Source organism: Culex pipiens, chromosome 1 (assembly GCF_016801865.2).
Source record: "Culex pipiens pallens isolate TS chromosome 1, TS_CPP_V2, whole genome shotgun sequence".
Taxonomy (NCBI): Eukaryota; Metazoa; Arthropoda; class Insecta; order Diptera; family Culicidae; genus Culex; species Culex pipiens.
Window position 1 is genome coordinate 26,092,888 of NC_068937.1, and position 14,081 is coordinate 26,106,968.

Genomic DNA, 14,081 nt, shown 5'->3' on the forward strand with positions numbered 1-14,081 from the left:
AGTTGCGGATTTTCGTCCCCTAAAACATATCAAAAAATCTCGAAAATAAAAAAATACGTATTTTGAGAAATTGAGTTTTAGTGAAAAAAAAGTTGATAAAAAAATCTGCAATTTTTTTTTCCGTGTACCTATTTTTTTCTCAAAAGTCCTCAACAATACCTACAACTTTGCCGAAGACACCAAATTGATCAGAAAATTCACTCAAAAGTTACAGCTGTTTGAATATTTACATACCATTTTTGTATGGACAGCTGCCAAAATTGTATGGAGACTTGTATGGGTGAACCAATGACACAAAATAGCATATTTGGTCATAGGGAAGGCCCCCACAAAGTTTGAGCCAAATAAAATCAAGATTGTTTAGAAACGTAAAAAAAAGATAAAATTAAAAAATTGTCTTTATTTTTAGTTGTATAATTTTATTTTCAATCGCAAAGTTCTTTCATAAAGTTCGATATCGTTCATGAGTTTTTTTTTAAGTTCGTTAAATTTTATATTTTTGCTTTTTGGATGTTTTCAAATATCCGTGACTTTACTAAATTTCAAAAACACCCACAAAGCAAAATACTTGACATTTACAACAAAAAAAAAAAAATAGAAAAAAAACTCTTGATACTTTTATTCATTTTTTTTTTTAATTCCAAATTAAATTACAAGCCTAAGTTTCCATTTGGATGAAAAAGTGTTTTAAAATGCATTTTACAGGCGCACAGTTGCTTTTCAATCATTAGTTTTGAAAATATCGAGGTATTGACGATTTTTTTTTGGGTATTTCATGAAAATTTAAAATGTTTTCAAAGGGGTTCAAACATGCTTAATATGATTATAAACGCGGGAAAATGCATTTTAACTGGTTTTCAGTTGATTAAACTTTAATTTTCATAATCTTTGAAAAATATTTGCAACGGCCTTATTGATTTTTTGTTAATAACTTGTCTTTTTTCGCCTGTAGAAATCATGATCAAGCTGTAGACCTCTGAAAAAAGAGGTTTTCGAAAAATTGGCAGCACTGCCCATTGAATTTTGACCAACTTGTTCAACTTGTGCCATAGCTTAAAAGATGCAATTTTTTGTCATCCCAGTCTAAAAATGAGAATTAAAAAGATTGGTTCATCCAAAACGCACGTGCGGCAAGATAGCACAACCACGTCGAAAAGCTAAAGTTATTTTTTGATGTTATTTTTTGTTTGCCGTCTGCAATAGGCAAATGTGTGTGTTTGTGTGTGTGCGCTACACTACGCATTTAGCAAAATAGCAGCATCAAACTCAACGAAGCGCGAAGGGAAAATTCATTCCAACGATGCCAACCAGAAAAAAAAGCTAAAAAAAAGTTCAACAGCAACAGGTGGAATATGTAGCTGATGGCGAGGGAACTCATTTGTTGGATTTCTAGAATGCCGCTTGAATCTTTGATAAAATGGCGTTTTACTCACAAAAAAAATATTTGCAATTCAAATCTTTCAATCTTCGTTACACGTGACTATGTGTCATAATTGCGCCGATTGGACCAGGTGGTCTGTTGGTCAAGTACCTGTTTGAAATAGTTAGAGTAGTTCGATAAGACAATGCAAATCATGGAAGTAGCTGATAACCAGTCTAGACGAGCGCGCGCGCACTATCTGCGGAACTATGTACTTTCACGCTCGATAAGATCTTATAAAGTCACCGGCCGATGCTCCCGAGAGCTAGTCTACCGTGAAACTTCCCCTCGAAAATGTCCCAGTACGATCCGGAGTCGCGAACATGGAGCGGTCCCCGGCAGCCTCCAATCTTCAATCCGGCCGCCAGTGTCGGCCAGGTGATCGTCAACATTCTGGAGCGAACGCCGGACAACATCTTCGAGATCAGTGCCGACACGGAGGTGTCGTACACGCGCGGTGAGCTGCGCAGCAGGATGATCCGGGCAGCGTTGAATCTGAGTTCAAAGTTCGGACTGGTGAAGGGTGACATGGTGTGCATGGTCGCCGACAACAGTCCCTGCGTGACTCCGGTTTTGTTCGGATGCTTTCTGGTTGGGGCTCCGGTTCACACACTTGACGCGTCGTTTGAAGAGAGTGACCTGGTACACTTGATGGGTATCACTAGGCCGAAGTTGGTGCTCTGCAATGCTCACAATGTGAAGAGGGTGGAAAGCTCGCTGAAAATAGCTTCGCTTGAGGCTCGGATTATCCTGTTGAACGACCCATCTACCGAGGTACTCTTCGCTCCGGTTGACAACGAAGCCTCCTACCGACCGCCGTTCCTGGGAGATTCGGACAAGATCGTGGCACTGATCGTTTGCTCTTCCGGGACCACCAGCTTCCCGAAGGCCATTTGCCTGACCCACGCCCAGCTGATCGCTCCGTACCCGCGGGTGAGCAACCTGCTCGGCGAAACGGCACTCAGCTTTAGCTCACTGTACTGGATCTCGGCCGTCCAGATGCTGATGACGGTCCTGTTCAACGGTGGCACCCGGATCACGACCACGAAGCCGTTCAGCCCGGAATACGCCTGCGAGCTGATCAACAAGTACCGGGTGATGCACGTCTTCACACCGCCGTCGATGCTTGCCGACATGCTGCACTACTGCGAAGCCCGTCAGCTGCGGCTACCCTCGTTGCGGATCGTAGGCTGCGGCGGGAGTCCCCTGCCGGAAACGCTTCGAACGCGCGCAAACGCTCTGTTGGCACCCCAAGGGCGCGTGTTCGTCGGTTACGGGATGAGCGAAGTCGGGGCCATCGTAAGCGTAGATCTGTTGGGGATCGCCAACTCGGCTGGCCTGTTGATGGCCAACGTGAGCGCCAGGGTGAGTGTCAACTAGAGCGGCGACTCTCGGTCTTTTTCTACCTAGTCCTTTAGTTATCTCAGTAGGCCGGTATTCTCTGTTTACGTTTTTTAGCCCTTTTTTTGTTTTGAAAGCATTGACACAACCATTGGTTGATGAACGAAGTGGTTTGTTTACATTTTTTCGACTCCTCAAGCAAACATCAAACCATACAAAATGGCTGCCGGATCTTTTCCGGAAGAGATCTGGAAAAAGACCCGGCAGCAATTTGTACTGATTTGACGTTTGCTGGGTGCCGAAAAAATTGGTCGTATCCGGCAGCACTTTTGTATGGTTTGGCGTTTGCTTGGGGAGTCGAAATGTCAACAAACAACTTCGTGCATAGAGTTATTTACGTGCGCATGTATTGCATGTACGTACACGAAAAAAAAGTGAGGTTAAATTTTGTCCGGCCAGCAAAATCAAATGGTGCGCTAGTGTGTGTACGCGAAACGTCATAAAGCTCTATTGGGCACCGATTCTGTGAGCGGAGTGATGAAAAGAAAGCAATTATCCAATTGGTACAAAACTGGGAAAATCAATAATTTACACAGTAAATTTCACAATGAGTCCGTTTCGCGGTGCCTGTCCGTCGGGACGCATTTTTTTTCGCGTTCCGGTTTCGTCGATCGTCGTCAGTGTGTTTTTCTCGTTAGTGATGTATTTGATACACATCACAGCCGGGTTTCTTTGTTCTATGATTTGTAATTGTTTTACGGGAAGATTCGTTTTAAATTGCGTTAGCCAAATATAAATTATCATTCAATTCGACTATTCGTTTTTCGCGAATCGTGGCGACAAATCTTGTTTCAACGTGATTGTTCAAGTCCTTCAGATAACATCATAACTTATCAGTCATTTATTGGTCGCTCATATTATAATAATTTAAAAGTATAAATAGTCTCAGGTCAACTCTACGTAAATATGTAACGCTGAGTTTAATATTTCACCTTTTAAACACACATAATTTTGATTCTATCTTTCCACAGCCGGCTGTCTAAGATTGAATCATTTATGCTAAACTCAACACCAAATAACCGGGAATGGTCTCATCCGCATTGTTTGCCTTGAGAATACATAATACATCACCTTATTTAACGAAATTCATTGATTATTGGGCCACATCATCATCCTCTATGATGAATCCTGGCCATTACCCTTTCCCACTAACAAAATCCCAAGTAGAAGTAGTTTTCCGGCACACGCGGGGGTGTGGATATCGTATAGAACCCACCCTTGGTAGCAGCCTGTGCTAACTAACATTCCCGTCCCATCCCCTCGAGATCTACAAACTGACATGGCGGGCGCCGTTGGTGGCCAACGACTGTTTCCTGTTCGCACCGACTCTAGTTTTGATGATCGTGATGTTTTATCTTTTCAGCGCATTCATGCATGCTGTTGATAAGGGAAACATCATTTGATCGTTGAAGCGTGTGACCGGTTGTGCTGATGGGATATTACGGTCCTGTTCAGCAACGGAGAAGGACAACCATGGGTGGTCTCTCATGCTCATGCTCATGCTCAATTTACACAGTAAATTTCACAATGTTACACATTCACTCCCAAATTCGGTGTCTTTTCGCAGCTGACCTGTCCAGTTGCACCCGCGCTCCCGCTTGCTCAGATTGTTTTGGTTTTGTGATTGCTCGGCTGCGACACAGTGCAACTGTCAAACATCAAAATTCAAAAATGGATGTAAACAATCAGAGTTTTCAAAAGGACGCAACAGCTACTGTAGGCAAAGCCGTTTTTGGTCTGTATTTCAAGCAAAACAAGCAAAATGGGCAAATATGGAGTTGTAAACACAGAATTGCTGTCGGATCTTTACGGAAGAGATCGCGAATCAAGTTTGATGTGAAATTTGAGTTTCCTTTTCTGCAGATCGCCAACGAGGAGGGTAAACTACTTGGCCCGCACGAAGAGGGAGAGATCCAGCTGCGGTACGTCCACCCGTTCGCCGGATATTACGGCAACGAGCGGGAAACCCGCGCCCTGCTAACCTCCGACGGGTTCATCCAGTCCGGCGACATTGGCTACATGGACGCGAGGGGATTCCTGTTCGTGACCGATCGCAAGAAGGAGATGCTACGCTACCGGGGCTACCAGATCGCGCCCGCTCAGCTGGAGGGCATTCTGGCGGAACATCCGGCTGTTTTGCAGGCGACGGTCGTTGGGCTTCCGGATCCGGAACCACCGCACGTGGATCTGGCAACGGCGCTGGTGGTGACGCAAAGTGGAACGGAGGTTACGGAGGATCAGATTTTGAGTTTTGTGAACGGCAAGGTTCCGGACTACAAGCGTCTCCGTGGTGGGGTGTTCTTTGTGGACTCGATACCACGGACTGCCAACGGGAAGGCGAGTCGACGGGAATGTAGGAAGCTGGCACAAAAGTTGGCGGGGCTCAGGGATTGAATGTAATAAATAAATAAAGCTTTTCTTCATGCACACGAACTTTTATTTTGACGGAAGCAGACGGACCACCTCATACGAAATGCTTCGATTCAAATTTGATAAGCCGACAGCAATTACATCGTTATGATATACTTATTTTCCTCATTTTTTGAAGTCATTTGCAACCTTAGGTATGTCTAAACCGAAGACGATTCGGACAGTTGGAGTGCATAATTCGATTTGCCGACTGCCGGAGTGTATGTAACGTTGGCATGCCCGCAAAATGATACAGGTTTGTTGAACCTCTTTCACGATTGGCACTTTTCGGCGCCCCGTTTGACGCGATTTTTGAGTTTTTGCCATTTTTTTCCCTCCATGGCCTGACGCCGCTATTGAATGGTTCAGCTAATTTGCTGGACCTCGTCGAAACAAGCAGTACGGTTTAAAACATTGTTGCTCAATTGTTCGACAAGCTTAAAAATCGTTTACAACGCGAGGTTGTTTCTCTCGCGCTCGATGTTTGCAACATTGAGCAACACGTGTAGTACAACAAGAAACACAGCAAACCATGATCCATCGCTGCAGCTTACATTTCAACAATTTGGCTCATTTTCTACAAAACCATCCCCAAAGCCGACCAAAAGTCGATTTGTTCCTAACATCATTAAGTTAATACACCTGGTGATGTAACAGCAAATCGCCCCAACTACAATTGTGCCTACCGGTGCTGAGCCGGTGGCCATGTGTATAAACTTTCGCGAGCAAATCGTACACCCAAACGAGATCCCTCTGACATGCGATGCCATTCTGACGCTCATCTGTCTTAATTGTTTTGACGCAGATATTCGCATCCCTCACTTCAGTGTTGCTTCAGCTGTTCCGAGAGCGCAGGTTAGAGTTCTTCGCGCGCTGATCTTAACCTCACTCACTCTCCAACAAGTTCGCTCTCCGCTCTCTCTCGCGCAGATCATCCACGTGTTGTGTGTGAGTTCCTAAACTTAGTAGGCTCTGTGTGTGGCGCACACACACGTGTCTGACGAAACAGAGAACCCATCCGTCAGCTTGAAGAGAGGCCGACTTTGTTTTCGATACGCATGTTTGACGACGACGACCGCGGATTGCTGCAACTGCGACGCAGCAGGGTTTGGGCCTTCCTTCGCGTCAACGGTTGCCTTGTTAGGTCTAGTAACCTGTGCCTGCACAAAGGTTACTTTGATGCTGTTTTAGCGGGGCGTTCAAGAGCTCTTGTGAGTCACTGTATTTTGATGGCCGCGCGTACAAAATTATGTTACTTTGACCACGGTTTACTGCACTTGAAGAGGGGCTAGAAGGGTTAAAATGTCTTCTTGGGAAAAAACCAAACAGAGTAAGAATTGCAATTTCCAACGAAATAGATCACACCACCAAAAAATCTACTTTGAAAGTTAGACTGACTTGAGGCTGACCCCACTTTCCCCCTTTAAAAATTCTTTGTTTATACAGCGATGATGGGTCATGTGGAGGGGCAAACCAAGCGTAATTCCAGCGTGGTCGGAAACGCAAATTTAGCAGGAATAATTTATTTCCGCTTCAGGGATGCATTTTCGAGCTTCGGTGTCTAAGAAGCATTTGTTAAGAATAAAATTCTACATCTTTTGGTCAAAACGATATTAGGGTGGCCCAACAATTTCAAATATTTTCAAAATTTATCTTCGCTTCTAGATGAGATAAAGATGTACTTTCTTCAACAGTATTATAGTACTAGCCATTTCAAACAACTTTGTTGAAGACACCAAATCTCTATCTCTTTATCTGATCATTCTACAGCATTTTATATAAAAAGCAGTAGGGTGGCCCATCAAAAAAGTGTTTTTATTGCGTATCTTTTTTGTATTATTTTTGGCAATTTTGGTGTCTTCCGTACATATTTAGAGCATAAAAATACGCGTCTTTTGAATTGTCAACGAAGTCGCTAGGTCATTTTGGTAAAAAGTTACAGCGTTTTTAAAGTTTTTAATAGGCCTTTTTCAAATGTTTGTATCTTTTCGAGGGGGACACAAAAAAATACGCTCTGTGGTGCATCTGAAAGCTCAAAACTTGTTCTTTAATATGAATATAACATCTCAAAAGGGTTTTTCTTAAACCCAAGTTACAGCGATTTAAAAATGGTCATTTTATGAGATTTTGTACCATGCTCTATGAGAAAATTTACATGAATGTCGCATTAATCAGTATCAAAACTGCTCTTAGTGAGCTCAAATGCAGGAAAAATTGGTTTGCTAGGTTTGCCTGGTTTTTATGGCAACTAGGGTGGTCTTAGATGACCTAGGGTGGTTCATATTCGTTCACTCTTATAAGATATGATTTTTTTTTAATTCGAATGGAAAGAAAAATAAAAAATAAAATTAAAATACATAACCTGTTTTAAATAGTAAAGCAGCTGAGGATATGATATCTGATTAGGGTGGCTCAAATTAATTAGAAAATAAAAAGATTAAAGATTTTATTATTTCTTTACGTTTTTGTAAATCGACTTTTATTTATATTTTTTTAATAGGATAAAACTCTCCATGCATTTTGTTTGACAAAAGGAGTCACTTTGTATAATAATGCCAATACGAGGATCCTTTTCCAATTTATATCTTTTTACCTAAAGATGCAAATAATGATAACGGTGCATTTAATCAAAAAATAGTACCAGGTTTTTCAACAAAACCTGAACACTAGCCTAAAATATATTTCCTACACTCAAAAAAATGAGTTCGCGTAAACGTGAACAGCGTTCATGCCACCGGGAACCAGGAAGAAAACTGTTCAACTTTTATAGTGCATTGCACCATGAAAGTGAACAGTTTTCTTCCTGGTTCCCGTTGGCATGAACGCTGTTCACGTTTACGCGAACTCATTTTTTGAGTGTAACAAATATATAAATTTTCAGAAATAAAATAAGAGTATTGGAAAATCAACTTCTAATATCAATGTCAAGACGCTAAATCGATAAGAAAATGTATCATGTTTACGAATATTCACATTCCCATTTTGTATTGGCAAAATTGTATGAAGCTTTGTATGGAACAGCTAATGATGCAAAATGGCACCCTTTAACACTGTTAATGCATGGAAAGTTTTATCCTATTAAAAAAATACAAATAAAAGTCGATTTACGGAAACGTAGGGAAATAATAATATGTTAAAATACATTTTCTAACGAATAAATCTTTAATCTTTAATCTTTTTATTTACTAATTAATTTAAGCCACCCTAATCAGATATCATATCCTCAGCTGCTTTACTATTTAAAACAGGTTATGTATTTTAATTTTATTTTTTATTTTTCTTTCCATTCGAATTAAAAAAAAATCATATCTTATAAGAGTGAACGAATATGAACCACCCTAGGTCATCTAAGACCACCCTAGTTGCCATAAAAACCAGGCAAACCTAGCAAACCAATTTTTCCTGCATTTGAGCTCACTAAGAGCAGTTTTCTCGGGTGAGTTTTCAAAAAGCCGTAAGAGCCATTGTGCCCTCTGACACTATTTTTTGTTTTTCTCTAAAATGAAACAAAATTTCATTTATTTTATGTTTGGGGCACTTGAAGGACGTGTAGATGAACAATAACGAGCATTTTTGATATTAGTTTTCGTATGTAGGTCGCATACCAATTCAAAAAGTACTTTGTTAACCAATGGCTCTTACGGCCTTTTGAAAACTAATCCGAGTTTTGATACTGATTAATGCGACATTCATGTAAATTTTCTCATAGAGCATGGTACAAAATCTCATAAAATGACCATTTTTAAATCGCTGTAACTTGGGTTTAAGAAAAACCCTTTTGAGATGTTATATTCATATTAAAGAACAAGTTTTGAGCTTTCAGATGCACCACAGAGCGTATTTTTTTGTGTCCCCCTCGAAAAGATACAAACATTTGAAAAAGGCCTATTAAAAACTTTAAAAACGCTGTAACTTTTTACCAAAATGACCTAGCGACTTCGTTGACAATTCAAAAGACGCGTATTTTTATGCTCTAAATATGTCCGGAAGACACCAAAATTGCCAAAAATAATACAAAAAAGATACGCAATAAAAACACTTTTTTGATGGGCCACCCTACTGCTTTTTATATAAAATGCTGTAGAATGATCAGATTAAGAGATAGAGATTTGGTGTCTTCAACAAAGTTGTTTGAAATGGCTAGTACTATAATACTGTTGAAGAAAGTACATCTTTATCTCATCTAGAAGCGAAGATAAATTTTGAAAATATTTGAAATTGTTGGGCCACCCTAATATCGTTTTGACCAAAAGATGTAGAATTTTATTCTTAACAAATGCTTCTTAGACACCGAAGCTCGAAAATGCATCCCTGAAGCGGAAATAAATTATTCCTGCTAAATTTGCGTTTCCGACCACTGTGCATTAGGTCGTAATCAGCGTCGTCACCTTACCTGCGGTAAAGTGTGACTGAGATCAACTGTTTAGCGCTAAGATTTGAAGATCTTAAATCAAAACAAAGTTTAACTAACCAACAAAATTAAAGGACTGTTCGCAAAAAAATAACGAGCAAACCCTGCGTTTCACAGTAAACAATCTTTAAATTACCTTTTAAACATTTTAAGCATTCCTCGTTTTGCTATAGTTACAGCCAAGTTACGGCTCTGGACGCGTCCCAAAGGCAGTAAATCACATTTTTGTTTAGTTTGTTTTTTCGTTACGCATGCGAAACCAGCCGGCGATTTCCCTCGAATGGATACAGTTAAAAAATATTTAAAGTACCCACATGTAACAGAAATACGCGAAATGAATCTGCAAATAGGCTGACGCGTCATGCGCATGAAACACGCTTATGCGCTTCAGGATCATCTGCTGGCGCGTAAGTTGTTTTTTTTTTGCACGTTTGATCACGTAGTTTATGTTTGTGACGTTTGGGAGACAGATTTCCTGTTTTTCTTTCATATCAATTTGCATACAACTGTTTTTTTAGTTATTACATTTTAAAATGTTTTTTTTTAATGGTTATTCGATTTTTTTTTCTTTTGATTGATCTTTTGAAAAAAATATTTGAACGATTTTGGGATCAAGACTAACTAGAGCGTCCAATTTCCCGGAGTTAGAAAATTCCCGGGAAACGGGAAATTTTCAACAAATTTCCCGGGAATTCCCGGGAAAAATTTATCGAAAATTGTTCTGATCCTGACTTTGGTTAATATTTTGCAACAAAATAGTATAAAATAGCAACTATAACGGTCAAAATTAGTGTTAGGTTCAATTAATGCCTTGGCTTTTGTATTGATAAGAAGTGATTGGTGATTGGAAAGTGAGTAAAACGAAGAAAAAAAATTATGCAGCAAATATGTTTTTCATGGCAAATACTTTAACCAAAACAAATCTTACTGGTTTAATCTCATGAATGAATAGATAAACATTGAATTTACCTTCAAAATCTACTATTCACTTGAAATACCATTTTTATGTAATTACAACTCAAAGTTTTCAAATGATTGGAGCATTTTTTTGGGCACTTTTTATTTAATACGAAGTAGTAGTCTTTTTAATGATTCGGCCTAATATTTAAAAGACTTCGTTTAAAATAATTTTCAAGAATTTTGATCTTGGCGGGAAAAGTTTCCTTATTTTCAAATGATATATCAATAATTTTCGTTTAAAAAGCTTACGAGCAATTCCATGTCAAATAGGAAATCGGTTGTATATCTGTAAGCCCATACATCCAATTGAAATGTGGTCAAAGACAAACTTATGGGAAATTGGACGAGCTTTGCGCTAAAAATATTTTCGAGACTGAAAAATCAAGTCTGTCATATAGAAATTGCTAAAAACCATCAAAAAAACAGTTTTTTCATCATTTTTATTTTTAAAACCGTTATAACTTCACAAGGATTGGACTTAGGACAGTGGTCAATATGGAGACTTTTATGTAAAATTGTCTGGAGAATCGATTCCCACTATCGGTTTTTGAAAATTTTGACGTTTAGACCACTTTTCAAAAAAAAAAAACAGTTTCAGTAAATGATTTTTGTATTTTTTAGGTGAGTTGCTCCATCCTGTATTTTTCGTGAGTCTTTTTGTAACATCTTAGGCTATTTTCACAAAAAAAATAACGAAAAATAACGAAATCGTGGGCTCACCTTTAAATTTGACTTTTAAACTTAAAAATCAAAAAATCTTCTAAAGGTGGTGTGTTTTTTTGTTTCAGTGTATTTTTTTCGGAAAGCCCGTCAAATTTCCTACAAGTTTGTCTTTGACCACTTTTTGATACGATGCAACGGCTTCGAGATAAAGCAATATTTAAATTACGAAATACAAAAATATTGAAAACACTTACGCCCTTTTCAAATGTCATTATCGAGTGTAACTGGCTCCATATACACAAAAATGGCTTATATATGCGTAGGATAACATGTTTACAAAGTTTCATTGAAATCGGAGAGGGTCGAGAAAAAAGGACTTAAAAAATACCTGTTTTGGGCTGGAATTGCTCTTACCAAAATTTTAAAAGCTTATTTTTATTTCATAATATCGTATTTTTTGTTGTCCAACAAATAAACAAGATCTATTCCTAGTTGTGAATGCTTCAGAAATTAATATCATCTGAAATACATCTTGACATAATATTTTCAGACGATCTGATGAGTTCAATAAGAACAGAAAATTGAATTTAATAAAATGAACTTTAGTTCTTTCATTATTTTTTTGATGAGTTTAAAAAAATGTACCAACAAGTTAAGAAAATGTTTACTTCCGCTTCCGGGAAAATTTCCCGGGAAACGGGAAATATTTTTTTTCGGGAAATCTCGGGAAATCCCTGGATTTTTTTTCCCGGGACGGAAAATTGGACGCTCTAAGACTAACATTTTAAGGTCGAGTGGACAAAAGGTTGAAAGACATAAGGTCGAATGGACAAAAGGTCGAAAGTGGACAAAAGGTCGAATGGACAAAACGTCAAAAGGACAAAATGTTGAATTTGAACAAATGAAACAAATAATAATAATTATAAACTTCTTAAATATTCTTGGAAACATATTTTCGTTTTTTTAGAAATAATCTATTTTTTTCAGATAAAAATAATAACAATTTATTGAAAAGTTTTCCATTCCCAATTTTTTGTTTGATTTATAAAAAAATAATGGTTGGAATATTTTAGAGACTTATCCATGCATTCAAATATAAACAGTTCCGAAAAATGAAAAGCCTTGCTTCTTAAATATTGTTGCATGTTTTCGATCTTTAGAAAAAATTGACTAGGCGTCATCCATAAAGTATGTCACACTCTAGGGGGGGAGGGGGGGTCTGAGCAAGTGTGACATTGCGTGTTATAAGTATAGGAAAATTTTAGCTGATTCTAGCGTGACGTACTTTATGGATGAAGCCCTACAAAATATTGCTGTATGTATAGAAAATTTATACCGTATTTATTTATATTTTTAAAGATAACCCCTCCAACCCTTTTCAAAAAGTCTCCAACAATCTGGGACAAGTTTTTATTCAGAAAACCTCTAAATTTTTAAAAATATAGAAGTGAAATTGATGAAAACCGTTTTAAACACCTTTCCATAGCTGCTTTTTATTATTTATGCTAGTTCACCTGAAAATGTTTTTTTTTGCGAAATGTAAAATTTGACCTTTTGTTCATTCGACCTATGGCATTCGACCTTTTGTTTGTTTTCTTGTTTCTTTTTCTTTTACTCGGTGTATATAAGCAACCAGACGTCAAATCGTCAATATTTCTTAGGCAATTTTATTGAAAACTTTTGCAGTTTTTTTTTCTAATAAGAGTAGACAATAGGACGTCTAAAAAAAATTAAAAGTTGTCAAATCTTTGGTGCTCACCCCTAGAATGATAGATTAGGATGTTAGGAACAATGTTTTCATACAACAGAAAAAAAATCCCAAAAATGGTTTACAACTCGTGCGCGGAGCTTGAATGGAAAAAGTGCATTTTCGAGTATTTTTAGAAATGCGCGTAACAATTATACTAAAGTCATTCAAATGTGGTCGCCTTGGGCTTCAAGTTATAGTTTAATGTCCCCTGAACAAATTCCTGTACAGACATAGTCCATAAAAGCTTGTGTTTGGGTATGGCAGGGCGCTTTAGATGAAAAATTTGTGTTTTTAGCTAAAAAAAAAAAAAAATCACTCCCCAAAACGAGCAAAAAAATGTTGCAGCCAAAACTTATGCATGCAGCTTATTGGAAATTTTAAGGAGGTCATTTTGCTTTTCTAACATTCAATTTATGTCTACGTAAAGCCGAGATATTTTAATTTTAGTGAACAAAAAGTGACGAATTTTCAAAATTCTCATTATGTTAGCGTTTTTAGCATAAAACATTGGCTACTATGATTACAAACGGGAAGGCATATATTTTGGATATTTTTAATTTGATCGTTTAAAAACGATATCTGTTTATAACATTTCATGAAAAAACATGACATTTTCTCACAATGTGACGTAAACGTCAAATAATCATAAATTCAAATAAATTTTATTAAAGTTACCGTAACATTTTGAAACTCTAAAAAATATTTTTTGAAGCGTTGCGTTAACTAAAACAAATCTAAATTCAAACCAACTTAATTGAATGTTACCCAACTGTCAAGAGATTTTAAACCGATCAAAATTAATCAATCTCAGTAGCCCAAATCGTTTCTCAATGTCCAACCCAAAACAGCTTACTTGAGCTTGAGCCCTCTGCTCTTGCAGGTTGAGACAGAGAGCGGGCTGGCCCAAAACTCAGCCAACCGGACAGGGCCGTGGCTCGCGGGCTGAGTTCCCCCCGTGAGAGAGTGAGAGCGCTTTGTTGCTAGGTTGGATATGGCAAAATTGCTGGGCGCTTCGAAATTTCGCTGTTTTGCGTTGTTTTTGTGCGCCAGCTTGGCTCAGTTTTGTA

General features: G+C 38.2%; 2 protein-coding genes across 2 annotated transcripts in view; both read left to right on the top strand.

Moving 5' to 3' along the window:
* LOC120413332 (uncharacterized) overlaps window positions 1-14,081 on the top strand; it is a 113,165-nt gene that overhangs the window by 22,459 nt on the left and 76,625 nt on the right. The gene's annotated exons all lie outside the window — the stretch shown is intronic.
* Window positions 1,663-5,248, top strand: LOC120413359 (probable 4-coumarate--CoA ligase 1). Its single transcript, XM_039574144.2, has 2 exons — window positions 1,663-2,785; window positions 4,685-5,248. Exons 1-2 carry the CDS (start codon window positions 1,715-1,717, stop codon window positions 5,213-5,215), a joined length of 1,602 nt encoding a protein of 533 aa, XP_039430078.1. The 5' UTR covers window positions 1,663-1,714; the 3' UTR covers window positions 5,216-5,248.

What these genes read in the sequence shown, in the direction of transcription:
- LOC120413359 (XM_039574144.2), top strand. Translation starts at nt 1,715, where the DNA reads ATGTCCCAGTACGATCCGGAGTCGCGAACATGGAGCGGTCCCCGGCAG. An exon ending in TGGCCAACGTGAGCGCCAGG is followed by an intron (nt 2,786 to 4,684) that starts GTGAGTGTCAAC and finishes CCTTTTCTGCAG; the next exon opens with ATCGCCAACGAGGAGGGTAA.